Here is a 21,052-nt window from a genome sequence, read left to right on the forward strand (position 1 = left end):
GACAGGAACAACTACACAACTGAAAGCAGAAGACTCTGGTCCCATAACTGGCTGAAAGAGAACAGGAAAACAGGTCTAAAGCACTCCTGAAACACAGGGCAATAGGATGGTCTAAGAATTGTAAAAAATAGAAGAACAAGGTAACACCAGAGACAACATGATGGCAAGAGGCAAGCACAGGAACCAAAGCAACAGAAACCAAGACTACATGGCATCATTGGAGCCCAATTCTCCCACCAAAGAAAACACTGAATATCCAAACACACCAGAAAAACAAGTTCTAGATTTAAAAACACATATGATCATGATGATGGAGGACTTCAAGAAAGACATAAAGAACTCCCTTAGAGAAATGCAGGAAAACACGAATAGATAAGCAGAAGCCTATAGAGAGGAAATCCAAAAATCACTGAAAGAATTACAGGAAAACACAATCAAACAGGTGAAGGAATTAAAATGGAAATAGAACCAATAAAGAAAGCACAAAGGGAGACAACCCTGGATACAGAAAACCAAAGGAAGAGACAAGGAGCTACAGATACAAGCATCAACAACAGAATACAAGACATAGAAGAGAGACTCTCAGGAGCAGAAGATTCCATAGAAATCATCTACACAACTGTCAAAGATAATGGAAAATGGAAAAAGGTACAGACCCAAAATATACAGGAAATCCATGACACAAGGAGAAGATCAAACCTAAGGATAATAGGTATAGAAGAGAGTGAAGACTCTCAACTCAAAGGACCAGTAAATATCTTCAACAAAATCATAGAAGAAAACTTCCCTAACCTAAAGAATGAGATGCCCATAAACATACAAGAAGTCTATAGAACTCCAAATAGATTGGAGCAGAAAAGAAACTCCTCCCGTCACATAATAGTCAAAACACCAAATGTACAAAACAAAGAAAGAATATTAAAAGCAGTAAGGAAAAAAGGTAAAGTAACATATAAAGGCAGACCTATCAGAATTGCTCCAGACATCTCACCAGAGACTATGAAAGCCAGAAGATCCTGGACAGATGTCATACAGGCCATAAGAGAACACAAATGACAGCTCAGGTTACTATATCCAGCAAAAACTCACAATTGAATTAGATGGAGAAACCAAGATATTTCATGACAAAACCAAATTTGCATAATAGCTTTCTACAAATCCAGCCCTACAAAGGATAATACATGGTAAAGCCCAATACAAGGAGGCAAGCTTCACCCTAGAAAAAGCAAGAAACTAATCGTTTTACAATAAAACAAAGAGAAGAAAAGCACACAAACATAATTTCACATCCAAACACGAATATAACAGGAAGCAAAAATCACTATTCCTTAAATTCTCTCAACATCAATGGACTCAATTCCCGAATAAAAAGACACAGATTAACAAACTGGATACGAAATGAGGACCCAATATATTGCTGCCTACAGGAAACACACCTCAGAGACAAAGACAGACATTACCTCAGAGTAAAAGGCTGTAAAACAACTTTCCAAGCAAATGGTCTGAGAAGCAAGCTGGAGTAGCCATTCTAATATCAAATAACATCGATTTTCAACCAAATGTCACCTCAAAAGATAAGGAAGGACACTTCATATTCATCAAAGGAAAAATCCACCGAGATAAACACTCAATCCTAAATATCCATGCTCCAAATACAAGGGCACCTACATACATAAAAGAAACATTACAAAGCTCAAAGCACACATTGTACCTCACACAATAACATTAGGAAATTTCAACACCCCACTCTCATCAATGGACAGATCATGGAAACAGAAATTAAACAGACATAGACAGACTAAAAGAAGTCATGAACCAAATGGTTTTAACAGATACTTATTAGAACATTCTATCCTAAAACAAAAAAAAATATACCTTCTTCTCACCACCTCATAGTACTTTCTCCAAAACTGACAGTATATCGGTCATAAAACAGGCCTCAACAGATACAGAAAGATAGAATAATCCCATGCGTCCTAGCTGACCATCACGGGCTAAAGCTGGTCTTCAATAACAATAAAGAAAGAATGCCCACATATACATGGACGTTGAACAATGCTCTATTCAATGATAACCTGGTAAAGGAAGAAATAAAGAAAAAATTGAAGACTTTTTAGAATTAAATGAAAATGAAAGTACAACATACCCAAATTAGCGGAGGACAATTGAACCTGTGCTAAGAGGAAAACTCATAGCTCTGAGTGCCTGCATAATGAAACAGGAGAGAACATATATCAGCAGCTTGACAGAACACCTAATAACTCTAGAACAAAAAGAAGCAAACACACCCAGGAGGAGTAGAAGGCAGGAAATAATGATACTCAGAGCTGAAATCAACCAAGTAGAAACAAAAAAGACTATACAAAGAATCAACAGAAACAAAAGCAGGTTCTTTGAGAAAATTAACAAGATAGATTAAACCCTTAGGCAGTATAAACAGAGGACACATGGAGTGTGTCCAAATTAACAAATCAGAAATGTAAAGGGAGACATAACAACAGACCCAGAGGAAATTTAAAAAAAATCATTAGACCCTACTACAAAGGCCTATATTCAACAAGACTTGAAAATCTGGAGGAAATGGACAATTTCCTAGACAGATACCAGACACAGAAGTTAAATCAAGAACAAATAAACCATTTAAACAACCCCATAACTCCTGAAGTAATAGAAGCAGTCATTAAAAGTCTCTGAACCAAAAAGAGCCCAGGTCCTGATGGGTTCAGTGCAGAATTCTATCAGACGTTCATAGAAGACCTTATACTAATACTATCCAAACTATTCCATGAAATTGAAACACATGGATAACTACGGAATTCCTTCTATGAAGCCAGAATTATTTTTATACTTAAACCACACATATCCCCAACAAAGAAAGAGAACTTCAGACCAATTTCCTGATGAATATAACCTAAAGATACTCAATAAAATAATTGCAAACCGAATCCAAGAGAACATCAAAACAATAATACAACATCATCAAGTAGGTTGCATTCCAGGGATACAGGGATGGTTTAATATAAGGAAACCATCAATGTAAACAACTATATAAACAAACTGAAAGAACAAAACCACATGATCATTTCATTAGATGCTGAAAAAGCATTTGACAAAATTCAACACCCCTTCATGATAAAAGTCCTGGAAAGAATAGGAATTCAAGGCCCATACCTAAACACAATAAAAGCCATATACAGCAAACCAGTAGCTAACATTAAACTAAGTGGAGAAAACTTGTAGCCATCCCACTAAAATCAGGGACTAGACAAGGCTGCCCACTCTCTCCCTACTTATTCAATATAGTTATTGAAGTTCTAGCCAGAGCAATCAGACAACAAAAGGAGATCAAGGGGATACAGATTGGAAAAGAAGAAGTCAAAATATCACTATTTGCAGATGATATGATAGGATATTTAAGCAATCCCAAAAGTTTCACCAAAAAACTACTAAACCCGATAAATACCTTCAAGGATAGTTTATCATCATAACAGGCACTCTGAAAACATCTTAAAGTATAAAGTTCTTATCCCCTAGTTCTGTCTCTAAAATAGTTCTATAACTAATGAATTTTAAGTAAAATTAATATAACATATAGAAATATATAAATAAATCCATATATGTATACAATAACAACTAGTGAAACAATGATCATGAATTTGAAGGAGAATATGGGAGGATAGGTAGAAAGAGGAAAGGTAAAGGAGAAATGCAATTAAAATATAATTCAAAACAATAAAAGATTAAAAATAAGGGTATTAATATGGCATTTTCAGAAATAGTAATGACTGGTATTCAAAAATTCAAAGATTTTTTTTTAGCAGAGTGATGTGACATTATATCAAAACATACAATAATAAATGTAAATTATCTTCCCTTCAGGATGTTATGCAAGCATTGCACATGCTTAGACCAGTGTTTGGGAAGTTCCTGCTGCAATGCAACTATTAAGATACTGGTCCTTAATTGTGAGAGTGGGGCCACCAATAAACCTTATTGGGGGAATAATAAGAGCACCATATATATGCATGTAAGAACAATTTTTGAAAAAAGGTCATAGATTTGAAAAAAAAGCAAGGAGAATTATTGGAGGATTTTGAGGAGGAAATACAAAAATAGAGAAATCACATTGTAATATACAAAGAAATCATTTTATTACATTATTTTATTTATTTACATTCCAAATGTTGCCCCTCACTTCTCCATATCCTTTCCCAGAATTAATCTGCCTACTCCACTCCCCCTTTGTCTCTAAGAGGGCATTCATTCCTACTGAGGCCAGACATGGCTGTCCTTAGCTACTTGTGTGCTGGGGACCACAAACCAGACCACGTACACTCTTTTGTTGGGAGTTTAGACTCCAGGAGCTTTGAGGGGACTGGTTTAGTTAGTACTGTTTTTCTTCCTATGGGATTGTCCTTCATTTCAGCTCCTTTAATTCTTGTCCTAATTCTTCCATATGGGTCTTGACCTTAGTCCAATGATCTTTTGTACGTATCTGCATCTTTCGAGGTCAGCTGCTGGAAGAACCCCTCAGAGGACAGCAATACTAGGCTCCTGTCGGCAAGCACAATATGGCATCAGTAATAGTGTCAGAGATGGGATGGGCAGGTCACTAAGTGGACTTTGCTTATATAGGAAAAACTCTTGGTCAAGAATTTTGAAGTTAGTTGGGTGTCCCCATCCCTTCCATGGGGGCACTGTCTATGTATAGGAGGTATACCACAATTTTTAATTGGATTAGTAGTTTGCTGAACCCTAACTTGTTGAGTCTTTGTATATTTTGTATATTAGCCCTCTTATGAGAAGAAAAACCAGGCCAGGAACTTTGGTAAGGTAGAGGGTTCATGTAGCACCCACCCTGACCAGCAAGGAAGATGCAACACCGTCAGATTCTTCTTAACAGCCTTTATTGCAGGAACACCTAATTGTTAATATGGGGACCCCGAGGAACAAAGGCACTTGCCTTATATACAAGACAGACTGTGGCTGTAAACTTGTCCTCTGGGGATTGGTGGAGTATGAAATACCTTATTAACATGAATATCACCCTGGCCTTGTAGATGCTGGGGGCATGCCAACACATGCACTGTGGGTATTTACCACAACGGCCACCGGATGTCGGCGCCATCTATAGCCACTCCCTACATCTCCCTCTTTTTTGTTTTCTAAAAATGAACCCATTAGGTGGAGGCAGTGGTCTGAGAGAGATCAGACATGCCTCACAGAGTGCCCAGCTCGGCTATGGCGAGCCACTCTTGCAGTTAGGACTGCACCCTAATGGCAATAAATTAACTTATGCTGTAACACACCGTTCTGGGCTATACATGTGTGTTTACTTAGGGGAGAAGCTGGGCAGAAGAGCATTTGACCAGCCCGTATGTTCAAACGGGGTGTAGCCACCTCTGTCTATGACTGGTCTTGATTGTCAATATTGTGATTGCTACTGTCTTAGGTCCTTCCTCTCGGTAGGTCGGCCTTTCCCGTTGTTGGATAACCCTATCGCCACTGGGCTCCATGTCTTAGGTTGGTCCAAGCTCGAGGAAAGTTGCCCGTGATGGCTTCACATGACAGTGACAAAATACGATCTAGGGCGAACTCTTAATTTTTCAAAGAGGCCAGCCATATGTTGGGAGAAGCACCACTTTAAATGGCAACCATAGCCTGGTAAACAATCGCTTTGTGTCTGGCATGCTCTCGTAAATGGCAAAAGAGCCATAGACATACTCCGCATCCCAAGAGGACAATGGCCTCCCAGGCAAACATGCCAGCCCATTCTTTAAAAAAGGAGAAAGCATTGGTAATCCATGAGGTGAAATCTCCAAACGTGATGGGTTCCAATCTAGTGTTGTAAAGGACAGCAATCTGCATCAGCAACTGTCTCAATCATTGCTCCACTTTCATGGACCAGTTTCCTTTCAGATAATTCAAGATTTCTTTGCTCTGTTGAGAATACTGAGAAAAGTTAGCTTGCAGAAGAGTAATACATAAGCCTCTAAAGGAGTGAACACAGGACATCTGTGTCATATGATATAATGCTTCAATTTGTTCATAAATTAAATCCATTCGTTGATTAGCTAATAGAAGACCAGATGCCAAGTGGGTATTAAATTCTTCTTGTATCTCTAGTGCCACTGCGGTTTTTTCCACAATCTGATTGATAGTCTCAGCCATCTGTACTTGATTAGTCGTAGCAATCGTGGCTGTTGTTGCTGCAGCGGCTGATAGTACAATGGCTGAAATTATAGCTGCTGTAATACCAAAATCCCTTTTGGTTCTTAGTAAATGAAGTATGGGAAATTTATCTGGGTTGGTTTCTATTGGGACTGGCACAAAAGAAGGAATCTTGACCATCACTACATAATCATTGGTGCTATCCCAGCATTCAACTAAATAACAGACTACATCAGAGCTATTACAATTTAAAGCATTATCGCTTACATTAGTGCTTATCAGAAAGAAGAAAGGTCTAATACACACTGAAGCTCCAATGGCAGTATCATTTGCTAAAAGGCCATTAATCTTTACATTTAGTAAACTGGTTTTGTTATTCGTTCTAGTAGCTGAAATATTATACAATGTAAAGTCTTCAGCTAATAACTGGGCAAAAGGAATTAGAGATGTGTATGCTCCCTGTTCATTTGATGATACCCATTGATACCAAGGCCAAAAGTTATGCTTGCCAGTCTTATTTTTCCCCCGATCATACTGTACTTGGTCAAGAGGAGGGGAAAACTCAAATTCCAGTAGGAATTGTTTTTCTCTATGGAATGGACTCTGACATGGGGTAAAATCAGGTGGAAATTCTTGATATGGGGGGCAAGTCACTATACAAGGAACACCACGCAAACAGGAGGTGGAGAAAAAAGTTGGCAAACAATAAAATTGCTATGAACTGGCATAGGTACTGGCCAGGATCTGGCAGTAGCCCACAGCATGAGTGAATTAACCTGGATTACCATTCCCAGTAGTAATAGTAGGGGTCGTAGTCTCATCTTCAGGAATAGCAGGAGGCAGTTTGCGAGTCAAACGTTCAGGCACCCAGATTGGATTGTCTTGATTCTGTGGAAAAACACAAACAGCTTCCCTAGATCTCGAAATTACGGGATCTGGGCCACACCATTCACCAGTTAAGACATATTCCACTTTCCCTCTGTATTAGTCAAAGGTTTAGTAGTAGCATGGCGATCTTCAGCAGAGCGGCCATGCATATCCAAAATTAAGAAATTTAGAGTAAAAAGAGCTAAAGACAACTGTTCTCTTGGTGTTCTGCCATAGGCAATTCCCCATTTTTGTTTTTGTAAGAGATCTTTTAAGGTACGATGTGCTCTTTCCACAATTCCTTGACCTTGGGGATTGTATGGCAATCCTGTAGTATGTTTGACCTGCATTGTCTGGCAAAATGCCTGAAAGGACTTTGCAGTGTAGGCAGGTCCGTTGTCTGTCTTGAGACTATCAGGCTTTCCCCAGGCTGCCCACCCCTCTAAGCAATGACTAATGGCATTACGAGCCTTTTCACCAGTCATCAGAGTGGCATGTATAATACTGGAACAGGTATCAACAGAAACATGAGCGTATTTTAAATTTCCAAATTGAGATATGTGTGTGACATCCATCTGCCAAATTTTTAGCGTAATCAGACCATGAGGGTTAATTCCCACCTGAGGAGGGTGGTGAAACTGAACACAATTCTGGCAACTTAATACCACATCACGAGCTGCAGCTCTAGAGATTTTAAATTTTTGTTGAAAAGTGAAGGCAGGAACATGAAACTTTTGATGAAATTCTCTAGCGAGATCCACTGGAGCTGAATGAAAAATAAATTCTCTACGAGTACTAGCATCCACAGGGCATTATTACTGGCCATGAGACCAGGCAAATTAGTATGAGCTTGAATATGTTGTATGAAAAATTTATTCTTTCTGGCCCAAATCAATTTTTGTAATTCTAGAAGAATTTGACATACAGTACTAGTCGACTTAATTGGCCCTGAAATTTCAAGTGAGCACACAGCGTTAACTACATAAGCAGAATCAGAAATTAAAAGAATCATGAAATATTTTAAAAACTTCCAATACAATTTTACATTCTGTAATTTGGGGGATGCCTGAACTGTATTGAATTAATACTGGTTCTTGAGAATCAACCATATAAGCACCTACACCTGTTTTGGAGCCATCTGTATAAATATCTAACGCTCCAGACAAAGGCTCTGAGGCAGTGACCTTAGGAAAAATCACTGGATGTTCAGTAAAAAATTGTAGCAAAGGATCCTTAGGATAATGATTGTCAAACTCTCCATCAAAACTACAGCATAATATGGCCCAATCATCTATCAAGGCACACAATGTTTCCACCTGAGATGCAGTATATGGTATAATAATTTTCTTGGGTAAAATACCAAAATGCTGAATACAAGATTTAACACCTAACATAGCAAGCTGTGCAACAGCAGAAGGATAATATTCAAGGGTCTTATTTGGAGAAATATGAGGATAAATCCACAGAAGTGGTCCTTGTTGCCATAGCACTCCTATAGGCTGACGAAAGGTTCTCAGTATACACAAAAAGAGATCCTCCTTTTCCTTGTATCTTCTTAGCATTGCCTTTTCCAATCTTTCCTCTACTTTCCTTAAAGATAATCATGCTTCCTTGGTTAAAGCACGGGGTGAAGTAAGCTGAGAATCCCCTTACAGGATTTCATAGAGTGGCTGTAACTCTACATTTGGCATTTTAATATAGGGTCGAATCCAATTTATGCTTCCTAGTAATTTCTGAAAATCATTTAATGTTTTTAAGTGATCTTTTCGTAATTCTATTTTCTGAGGGGAAAATACTATTAAAAGTAATTTTTGTTCCTAAATATTCCCCCATTTGTCCCATCTGAACCTTTTCAGATGCTATGAACAATTGATTATTTTCAAGCACTTTAACCATTTCCACAGAGGCCACTTTTAAGGTGTCACAATCTTTTGCGGAAAGCAATATATCATCCATAAAATGTATTATTCTTAATTTTGGAAATTGGTCACATACAAGCTGTAAGTCTTGTCCTACATATAGCTGACACATAGTAGGGCTATTAGCCAAACCTTGAGGCAAGACTACCCACTGATAGCGCTTATCAGGCTCTTCATTATTCATAGAAGGCAAAGTAAATGCAAATCGCACACTATCTTGTGGGTCAAGAGGGATGGAAAAAAAGCAATCTTTAATATCAATAATAATAATAGGCCAACAAGAAGGAATACTAGAGAGCACTGGTAAACCTCTTTGTATGGGACTCTTTATTTGCATCTGAGTATTGATAGCTCTTAAATCATGTAATAATCACCATTTTCCTGATTTTTTCTTGATAACAAATATAGGTGTATTCCAGGTTGATGTGGATGGCTGTATATGTCCCAATTGTAGCTGTTCGGACACGAATTCAGCAGCAGCAGTTAATTTTTCAGAGGATAAAGGCCATTTGAGGAACCCATATAGACTTCTCTGTCTTCCATGTAATGGGTATGTTTCCCTCAATGGCCCCTAGGAAAAACCCAGACCTGTCCTGTCTCTTTTAGAATTCAGCAGTACTGGGTCAACTTGTCCTTGTAAATATTTTCCTAGACCTTTTCTGGGTATGTAGCCCATTTTTATCATCATATCCTTGGCCTGTGGGGAATACTCATTAGTCAGTCTCATGTCTAAATTTACTAAGACATCTCTGCCCCACAGTGTCACATATTGCCTAGAATGACTCTATCCAAATTACCAGTTTATGTATAGATATTATAATTATTTAACCATATTCAATAACTTAAAGGCCAATAATCCATGACCAAGGCATGTAGAGCATATTTATACATTTAAAACCAGTCAGAAACAAAATTGAAGTGGTTACACATGTCTTTAATATTTAGACCAAGTACCATTTTACTTTTCTAGCTGTGATTTTAAAAGAAGCACCTTGTCACCTGCTAAATCTAATAATAAGTCAGGGATTTTTCTAAGAGAAACAGCCATCAGCTCCTGTAACATAGAAGCTGCCAGGCTGCTGGCGCCTTTATGATCAGCTCCTGCAGACACTCCGCCCCCGGGCAGCTTCTCCAGCTGACCTAGGTAGCTACAGGTACAGGGCTGCAAAGGCTGATTGAAACTGTTTTTTATTCATTTGCTCCCTTTTTAGAAATGAGTTAAAACCAAATCAAGGTGTGAACGACCAGCAGATAAAGTTTTTACCGATTTTTTCTTTTGAACATGAAACATAAAACATTTAAACAATGAGAAACAAAAACCACAGACATAAACTGACAGACATGGACAGCTTGGTGCACCAAGGACAGACAATAGACATATCTTATCTATGGAATCTAGAACCAGAAATAAGCATTTCTCCAATAGGAGCCAGCAGAGAGGCAGGATGTCTCCTGCCTTTCTTCTGCTCCCAGGAGAGCTCTGAAAGTTTTTCTCTTTCTCCAAAGCATTCGTGGAGCGTCTCAGAGGACTGTTTTCTCAAACCCATTCTCTCTCATATGTAGGGTGTATATCGGGGCTGCTTAAGATTAACCAAGGACACTTTTCATAAACAAAACAACAAAAAATTTAATTAAATCCTTTTTCTTAACTCTTTTCTCTCTCCCTGAGTGAGCGCTTGATCTCTCCTATGAAACAAGCCTCCTTAATCCATATCTTCTCCAGTCTCCAGGAGTGAAACAATATCTGCCAAGAGCCTCAACCTGAGCAATCACAAAAGTTTCGTTGACTCCGTAGGTTTTGACTGACTCTGCTAATTGCTTTATTGTCTTAAAGTCAACAGGTTCATGATATCGCTGCCTGTTTGCATCCAGAAAAACTGGAAAACTCAATCCTATCTCTATCCATACCTCTGGGCAAAAAGAAATACCTCCTGCAGGCTTTACCATGCGCTTATGTTGAGGGTTATATGGAGGTGCAGGGGGTGCTGTTGGTATAACTGCTTTCTTAATCTACTTCTCTGGCTTACTGCCACATAGTGTTGGTAGGTGGTCAGTCAGGATAATATCTCTTTCTCATACCGAGCAGCTTCTTCCTCAAGGTTTGCTAAATCATTCTCACTAAGCTCTGAGTCACTAGACATTCCCAAGGTCAAAGCCTTTAAAGAGGGATAAATCTTATTTGTGTCTTGGTCCTGATTATCCCCTTTTTTCATCTCTGCCTTCTCTCTGTTTCTTTTATCTCCCTTTCTTTTCTTTTCTCCCTTTGAGACCTTTTCTCCCTCCAACATTCTTTCTTGTTGCTCTAAGGATTTTCTGACCTGTTCTAACAGCTTCTTCACATCATTTATCTTCTAGGCAGGCACGGACCATTCGCCAAAGCGGCTTTGTCCCTGGTTTAAGCTTGCCCTCTGTTATTTCTCTATCCAGATCTTCTCCTAACTTGTCCCATGCCCGTAAAGTAAGAGACCCTGACACTATTAACCATGGAGCACAACGATCACACTCATCAAGAAAACTCAGCAGGATTTTCCTTTCGATTTTAAGCTTACACTGACCAAGAAGCTCCTGAAGAGCTGACAGGAGCTGTGAGTTTCCCATGCTTTACGAGCTTTTATGATCGATTTACAAGCAGGGCGGGCTGATGTGTTTATTTACACACGATCTTCTGGCTCATCATTAGTGGGCTCTTCCCAGCAAATGCACTCATGCCCCGAACTGTGGCAATTCAAAAGAAAAATCAAATCCACCACACAAAGAAGAAACAAAATTACAAGTCCTAGACCACAGACTTTTAACCTCTAAACCAAGGCTTTCATCGTCTCTGCTTACTCCAGAGAACTTTACTTTGTAGCCTCTATACCAAGGCTTTCATCCTCTCTGCTTACTCCAGAGAACTTTATAGTCCCTTTACCCAGGAGCCTTACAGTCCTATTGTAGTCTCTGCTTACCTCCAGAGAACTGTCTGGTCCCTTACCTGGGAGCTTACTGACATCACCGTCCTGAGGCTGAAAAGTTCCGAAATCCACACAAGAAAAGACTCAGGGTCCCCATATGGGCCACCAGCTGTAGCACCCACCCTGACCAGCAAGGAAGACGCAACACCGTCGGATTCTTCTTAACAGCCTTTATTGCAGGAACACTTAATTGTTAATATGGGGACCCCGAGGAACAAAAGCACTTGCCCTATATACAAGACAGACTGTGGCTGTAAACTTGTCCTCTGGGGATTAGTGGAGTATGAAATACCTTATTAGCATGAATATCACCCTGGCCTTGTAGATGCTGGGGGCATGCCAACACATGTGCTGTGGGTGTTTACCACAATGACCACCGGATGTCGGCGCCATCTATAGCCGCTCCCTACAGGTTCAGACCCAGCGACTCTGTGCGTACACACCTGAGTCTTAGACTACTTACAGCTTTCTGCCATACTCCTGACTCGGAACAGGTGCCATGTCCTCACAAAAGAAATGTGTCTTATGGTCACATAGGCTAAAAACAGAATTCTTCATGCTAATGAGGTACCTAGAGTTCTGGAGGCTTTAGTCAAAAAGCTTCCCTTCCTGCCAAAGGTATTTTATCTCAGCCCTACCATTAGAAATGGGTTTCCTACATTATGTATCCATTTTCAATAATGAACATCCAATAAACTGTTGAGAACAATGGACTGTCTCTTCCATCAAAGATCTGTCTAGAGCCATGGAGAAGGCATTTGATTACAGAGGTGCAGCTTAATTCTTCCATAGAAGGCCTCACTGCTCTCCCAGCACAATTGACACAAAGCAAGCCTCTGCTAAGCTAAAGAAAATCACCAACAGGGACAAGTAAGTAGGAGATCCCCTTGACCCACTCCTACACCCATCTGTGTACTGGGATAGATGCTGTCCCCAATCCATGGGCCCCTTAGTCTTTCTCTGCTGTTCTTCAACTCCTAGAGGCTGCTAGATGTCCAAGAGTCAGAGAACTCCACAGCGCTTGCTTCCATCTCTAGGCAACTATAACCTCCAAATCGCTTCTTAGATATAGGTATGACTTCAAGCTCATGTCTGATCTCTATTTTTATATTTCATATAGTTTGGGCTTCTATGCCTCCTATGTATACCTTCACATCTTAACTAGTTGTGATCCATGTAAGATACAATAACAACTTGTATAAAGTGATATGGTGAAATAGTGGCATGCAAATTTAGAGAAAACCACCCATTTCATTTTGGACTTAATGCCCCACTCACAAGTTGAAACCTATATATCACACAAAACCACATCAACAACCTTCCTCTACATAGGTAATAGACCCTAGGGAAGAACCTAGATTTTATTTTGAATTACTGAAAGTTTTATTAAACTATTGTTTTCTAAATAGTATTTCACAAATTTTATATATTATTTCTTTTCTTCTTTATAATGCTCCTCCTACTTTGAAATCATTTTTTGTGTGTCACAACACACTAATTAAGAATCAATATGATGAATGTAAGTATTTTCCTACTATCTCTTTGTGGTTATCATAATCCCTGAAACCAATGGGACATGTTTACTCTTCCCAATATGTTTTAATAGTTTTTATGTTTACATATGCACTTCAAAAGATAACAGCTCCATAAAAAGTATTTGTGCTACTACCTATCACTATGAAAAAATTTTACTTTATATTAATAAGTAATATGAATAAACTCATATCCACACAAGCCTTTAACCTTATTAAGTGGTGCATATGTATTCAAATTAGTGAATACACACAAAAACTATTTTGTTTACATGGTGCTTCAGATTGAACATAATTTGTCTGCTACACAGTTAAATGATTAGATCTTAATTCTACTGTTCTGTCCATTTTGGTTTTTGATTGTCAATTATCCAGTGTAATCAAGTATTAGAAGAATACCTTCTCTTTAAAATGAAAATTTACATGCAACATGTTGTTAAGATATTAAAATAATTACAACTACACAAACTAGTACAATTTCTAATTGCATAATTAGTATTTATCATGTCACCCACAGAAATGTAACCCTTTTTACAGCAAATGAATAAGATTACAGAACTCTATAACTGCCTACATAGAGGGATCAAATGATGGTGAGGTAACAGCTAATATTTATCCATCTATATACATAACTGTCCTGCTTAAAGCTCAGGGAACATTTATATATATATATATATATATATATATATATATATATATAAAATGATGGACTGTCAACTATGGGCATAAGCATCCATGTCTTCCTCAGCATTTCTTTAAATCGCTGATTCTGAAAAGCATATGAGATTTTAGGTACTTGAAATATAAAGTTGAGATTTGTAATAATATAAATTAGCATAGGTTCCTAACAAATATGTAATAATAATATATAGTGGGTTGAAATAAGTAGTATCAATCAAATCTATGTGCTTTTAAACCCTTTAGTCTAATAAATAATCTTCACATGATTTCTGCTTATGTAAATTTTTTCAAGCGTTTTTTTCAATGCAACACTGACATCCTTATTCCTCAGGCTGTAGACCAAGGGGTTCAGCATGGGAACAACAGTAGTATAAAACACAGATGACACTTTCCCTTGGTCCATTGAACTCACTGATGATGGTTGTAAGTACATGTATGCTGCAGAACCAAAGAAGACAGCAACAGCAGAGATGTGGGAACTGCAAGTACTGAAGGCTTTGGATCTGCCCTCTCTGGAGTCAATGCGAAAGATGCTGGCAATGATGAAGATATAGGAAGTACTAATGGTCAGCACTGTGGCAAAGATGTTCAGTGTACCAAAAAATAAAATCAATATTTCACTGATATAGGTATTAGAGGATGCAAGTTGCAAGAGGGGAAGAAGATCACAGAAATAGTGGTTAATCACATCTGATTTGCAGAAATGAATACTAAACATGAATCCCATGATTACTGATGCACAGAACACAGCACAAACATATACCACTGAAATCAAAGAACAGTAAATTGGAGGAGACATGGTTATATTGTAAAGCAAGGGGTTACTGATAGCAACATATATGTCATATGCCATTACAGCTAATGTGTAGCATTCTGCACTGCCAAAAATGATGACAAAGTATAGCTGAGCCAAGCATCCAGGGTAGGAGATGATGTTCTTCTCTGTCACAAAGCTCATCAGCATTTTAGGGGTAACAACTGTGGACAGACAGAAGTCAGTGAAGGACAGACTGCTGAGGAAAAAATACATGGGTGTGTGCAGGTGGGAACTGAGCCCAATCAGTGTGATCATGCACAGGTTCCCTGCCACGGTGATCAGATATATTCCTACGAAGAGGAGGAAGAGCGGCAGCTGGAGTTCTGGCTTCTCTGAGAGCCCAGCCAAGAAGAACTGAGTCACTGTGCAATGGTTTCCTGCTGCCATTTTCTCCATTTTTATCTTGGAAGAGTAAAACAGTTATATATTTGTCAGAGTGATTTTATTATTATTTTCCATGTATACAACATATGTATATGAATTATTTCTGCCTCAGTAATCCTTTTTCATGTATGTAGTTACCTTAACTGGATCACTTTAGTTAAATAAAATGTCTTGTATTATTATTTTTAAAATATACTTGGAAGTTAAGATTGCAGTTCATATAAAATACTATCACTGAATTAAGTTTAAAATTTTTTCATCATTGCCATGTCTTAAAATTAAATTTAGCGAAAATTAGCAAAATTTTCTGACTGCGTTGAAGAAGTAGGCTTTCACTAAAAAGGTGAATGATTATTCAAAATTTACTTTTTCTATTGGATGTCCAGAGCTCCTATTTTTTGACATTCCCATTTTTCTATTTCCTAACATAGGTAAGGTCTTTATATACCAAAAGTGAAAATTGATTTACATCTCGAGAGTACTGTATTAAATTATGTAAACGTGGTGTTACTAGGATTAAGTACTGGACACATGTAACACAGAAATCATATATCCATAAATCTATGGAAGGGACATATTACATATCATCAGAAAATGTTAAAAACAGGACACAGGCCTGCATGAAAAGGGAAGAAGCTTGACTTGGAAGAGTTGGGAGAAAGAGAGTGAGTATGATCAAAGCATGTGTAAGAACAAAAGAGTTGAGTAAAGAGTTTTAAAGCTTAAAGGGATGAAAATGAGGAGACAAAGCCAGAATGATTAAATAAGTCTGCCATAGGACTTAATATGAAATGCCCTAAATATCTGTATTAGTGACACCATAAAGACAACAATGTTAAAGTAAAATGAGAATTAATGAAAAATACACTTTATAGGCAGGAGACTTGTAAGGTCAGTATGTGAAGTTTAAATATGTATACAAGCATATACTCATTATGATTCAACAACAGCAAAATCAAAGTGAGATGCTTTCATACAAGTATATAACAATGGCTTTAGAAAAGTTGTAGCAATATCACATGTAGATGAGGCGTACAGAGCATGCATCAGCGGAGTGAATTGTAAAACCTTGAAAATTTGTAAAACTAACTTGACAGCATAAGTGTGAACATCTATCTTCCATTCACTTCAATTAAATGTTTCTCATTCTTGCCAAGAAAAATGGATACATTTTTATGAGTAAAATTTGTGAAAATATTCTGTCAGTTTTATTTATAAATTACCAAAGCCTTAGTATGACAGAACCAAATGTTAAATTGTATTTTTAGTATAGAAGGTAATCCTGACTGGCATTTACAATGGGAAAAATCACTAAGGCAGACAAGAGGATATGCTATTATTGTAATAGCCAGGAAGTAAAATTTTCAGGGAGGAACAGCAATTATGGATATTGTCACAATCACTGTGAATGCATATCGAAGCTGTCTCTTTTTGCCTTGATGGCGTTGTTCCCTTGCAATCATTCATCATTTTGCATGAATGGCTCCCTCTTTTGCTAGCCAGTAAGATCCCATAAACCCATGCAAAACCATTCTCACTACTACTGGTTACACTCCCGAGCTCAGTGTTGTGACCTTGTTGCTGAAGGTACCCTGTACCTGAAGCACAAAGTAAGGAGATACTAAGATGGCTTGGTCTTTAAGTTTCATCACGATCAGCTAGCTTTTATAGTGCTTGAAGCTACTATAGATACTACTGGAGGAAGCGATTATTCAGCAAACTCTCTGCAACCTGTGAACTATATTAATTTTCTGGATTGGAGGACATTCTCAGTGCTAAAATTGTGTCATGAACATCACAGTAATATTAAAACATTTTCTATTCACAAAATAAAAAATACTAGATATTATTGTCAGACCAAAGACATGTTACTTATTAAACATTTTAAAAATTACATCAAAGCATACTAAAGATTATTAAGGATTATGCTATTCCAAAATAGGCACTGACTATTTGGAAGCACTGAATGTATGCATTTTGTTTTTCATTTTTTACTGTATTTTTTAGTTACATGTGCCCAATGACTTAGTAAACCCTGTCCTAATAACTGTTGAGCAAGGTACAGAAATGCATGCACTAAAGTGCTTTTTATGTTCTTCCAAACGTAATTTTCTAACTTGAATCCCACCTATTTTTAATAAACTATATTTTCCTTTCCCAGCTCTACATACAGTTTTAAATCTGTTTTGTCTTGTATAAATGCATCGCCATAAGCTTTATGTTTGCCAGTCCCTATATGTCAAACAATGTATTCTGTATTTCTACTTTATTATTTTGTTTCTTTATAGTAAAACATATTTCAATGGAATTTCTAAAATTAAAAAATGAAATAAAAATGATATAAAATATGAACAAATTGACAGAATTCAATCTAATAAAATACAAACAAAACTCATATACTAGGTCTTTCATGTAGCCCTGAAAGAATTGAAGAAAGGTTTAATAAGAGTACATCTCATGAGTATGGCATTCTTTAATGTCCAATATTAGTAAAGAAATCATACTTCAAAAACTCATAGATAGGTTTATAATAATTCAAACTGTGGTTTTTACATATAAGTGAAATACATAATTTTACAGTATTTAAGAAACCAATACAGTACTTAAGGCAACCTTTGTCTATCTCTGGTCATTTCAGAATTTACCATAAAAATCATTATAGCCCAATGTTATAAAAATATGCATCCTAACATACTAAAAATAATGAATTCAAAAAATTTAGGATACATATAAGGCTCAATACCAAGCTTTCTTCTTGAACCTCTCTAGTTTAATATGCACACATACTACTAGAAGGTGTTTTAATTTTAAAATATTGTATTTTTAATTACATGTTTCTCTATATAATGTATGTATCCAGAGGTATATAATACATTGTGGTGCACATTGGAATGCCAGAGAATAAGTCTGAATGACATGTTTTCTCCTTAACCATGGGAGTACAGGAATAGAATTCAGGTCATTAGGATTGTGTGGCCAAAGCTTTACCCTGTGAGTCATCTTAACTGTCCAGTTTGTGCCTTAATTTCTAAAACAGTAACATATATAGGTGTTTTTCCCTAACATGTAAAACAAATATTAATATGAAGTGTGTATTAATTTATTTCCTCATGTTGTTATTCTTATGTCACATAAAATATTTACAGAATTAATAAATATTTTGAAAAATGACAAAATGTAAACATATTCATGAAGATGAAAATAGTGTTGCATATTTTGTTTAGTCTTACCCTTATCACCAAGACAGTACGAATTGTGACAAACAGCTCCAGAGTAATCTTTATCTCTTTTCAAGGTCACCTCCAGAGCTATAAATATGTAGATTCTACTCTATTTCTAAGCTCACTGACTTCTAATAGTATATCAACAGTCCACATTCTAACGTCAGTGGAAGCTGGTGGTCTTACCTCCTTGCTCATTATTATATTTGGAATTTATATTTCAATGTAGATAAATGGCTAGCTTATATAAACATTAAAATAGTGAAAATATTTATTTACCTCTTAAATTTATTTAATATTCAGTTTTTAAGCCTTTCCAAAATTTCATGGATAGAAATCTCTTCTGGTAGCATGTGGATGTCTGTACTATCTAAAAAATTAAGAATAAACTGTAAAAATATATGAAAAATTAAAATAGGTGTTTGTACTTGGGAGATATTACATTGTGGAAAATCATTCTAATACCATGCTTTTTTGACACCTTTCTTCCCCTGTCCTCATTTCCTTCCTCCTAGATCTCTCTCAGTCTCATAATCTCCATCTCTCTCTAAATATTGTTGTATTACACAGAAAGTCACAATGACATTGTCACTGCAGTAGCAGAAATTATTGTGACATCTTTACTTTAAGGAATTCACAAGCCAAATATTCCTTGCAAGAATATATTAACTAGGAACTGGGCAATAAATGTGTGATAAAAATTACAGAACACATAAAGCTAAGAGGAAGAGGCAATAAAAGTTGCAATCGAATGGATTATTATTTCATACTCATGAAATAATAAATAGAGGAGTATACTAGTATTTTTAGTAATGTTACATAATAAACAAAAATTTGAATAAATTCACAACCACATTTTGAAATTAATCAATTTGATCAATATTTAGGATTTGCTGCTAATATTTTTAGAATATTATCATTTATGAACATTTTGATTATTCAGATCACTATAGATTTAATATTTTTCAATGAAATTTTCATTTTGGTCCCCAGTGATTTTCTGGATAAAATAAAAATGCAAAACTTGTAATACTACAGTGTGGTAAGTTCAAAATCTAACAAAACCTAGTTTCATGGGCTAGCAATTCTGGAAGATAGAAAAGGAAGTCTAATCTTGTACTTAAGGCTAATTATGTAAATTAAAGTCATCATAGTACAAATCACAGGTTAAGGGTGGTTTATACAGTCTAACCCCATGACAGGTTTCCATTTTTTTTTTACTTAAATTTAATGGACATCATTCACTTATGATGGTAAGGAATAGATCTTGTGGCCAGAATACCTTCAAAGTTAATACAACCTTATCTCTACAGGACAAATATAATTTGAATTCATTATATATTAAAAGAGAAGCTCAATACTAAATCAGCTACAATGACTTATTAAATATAAAAAGAGTGGAAATAAATTAAGCAAGGACACATTTATTAACCTGTAAATTGTTTCTGAAATTGCTATTATACAACATATATACATTATTCCAGGTCATATGTAAAACTAAAGGTATACTTTTAATTAAAAGAAATGATAAAATTTGTAGACTAAGAGAATATGAATAAAAGTGCAGAAATTTTCATGAAAAACATATCTTAGAGTGTAGCAAATTACACTATATTATTTTAGATTTTCCTGATTCCTTATCACATAATGATTTCTGAAATATCTCTGCTCTGGCTTCTTAGCTCAGGGGCTGTTTACTGTAATATAGCCAAGAAGTCACAATGATGCCTAAGGGTTGAAACATTTACCATAGCCGTAATCTCTTCCAAAGCCCTGTTAAGTCTTTCATTTCTCCTGTGTGCCATGAAGTTTCAAAGCCTAACATAAAGCTGTTATGTTAAGTTTCAGGCTATGACGTGCACCGTGAACATTCTAGCTAAAGAAAGGACATTGGCAAGATGAAGCACAGCAGGTGACAGAAGAGTGAGTACTATTGAAAGGTGATATAATTAGCACACAAGTAGCATGATGTAAGACACTTTTTGATGTTTGAAAGCGTAAAAGTTACACTTTAATAATCATGCAAAAATATTATACCAGCTGCATATTTTTAAAAGAAAGAATGTTACGTATTCAAGCTCATGGACTATACTGCACCCTAAACAGGTTGATAATTCATGTTCAGAGATCTAGAGAAACAATTCCTTTCCAGTTCATTTGTAAAACCACAACTGTTCACTCTCTTGATCCTCCTAAGTTCTTTCTTACAAACCTCTCCCTCTGTGATGGGCACAGTTGGCTACTTACAGTTCCCAAATTATATTAATTCATTGTCCTCATTTTAGAATGCTGTTTACTCTACTTGAAACAGTGTCACTAAACACTATTTCTTTATTATATGTTAATTATGTATATCTTTTATATCCTGTCTAAAACTGTTGCTGACATGTTGTGATTCTGCAAAATCTTTAAATGGATTCATCCTTTCTACAATGCTCTTAGGGTATTGCAGTTTCTGAGCCTTGCACTTCCTTGGGTCATAAAGTGCACTACTAACCAGGTAACA

The 21,052-nt window shown here is 36.6% G+C and overlaps 1 protein-coding gene across 1 annotated transcript; it reads right to left on the reverse strand.

Moving 5' to 3' along the window:
• Nucleotides 1–14,368: 14,368 nt before the first annotated feature.
• On the reverse strand, nt 14,369–15,328 carry Or8g34b (olfactory receptor family 8 subfamily G member 34B). Its single transcript, NM_001000799.1, has one exon. The coding sequence runs from the start codon at nt 15,326–15,328 to the stop codon at nt 14,369–14,371; it is 960 nt and encodes a 319-aa protein (NP_001000799.1).
• Between the last annotated feature and the right edge of the window lie 5,724 nt (nt 15,329–21,052).

This window comes from Rattus norvegicus, chromosome 8 (genome assembly GCF_036323735.1).
Source record: "Rattus norvegicus strain BN/NHsdMcwi chromosome 8, GRCr8, whole genome shotgun sequence".
NCBI classification, from domain to species: Eukaryota; Metazoa; Chordata; class Mammalia; order Rodentia; family Muridae; genus Rattus; species Rattus norvegicus.

Excerpts from the sequence above, each read along its gene's own strand:
- Or8g34b (NM_001000799.1), bottom strand. The coding sequence starts at position 15,328 with ATGGCAGCAGGAAACCATTGCACAGTGACTCAGTTCTTCTTGGCTGGG.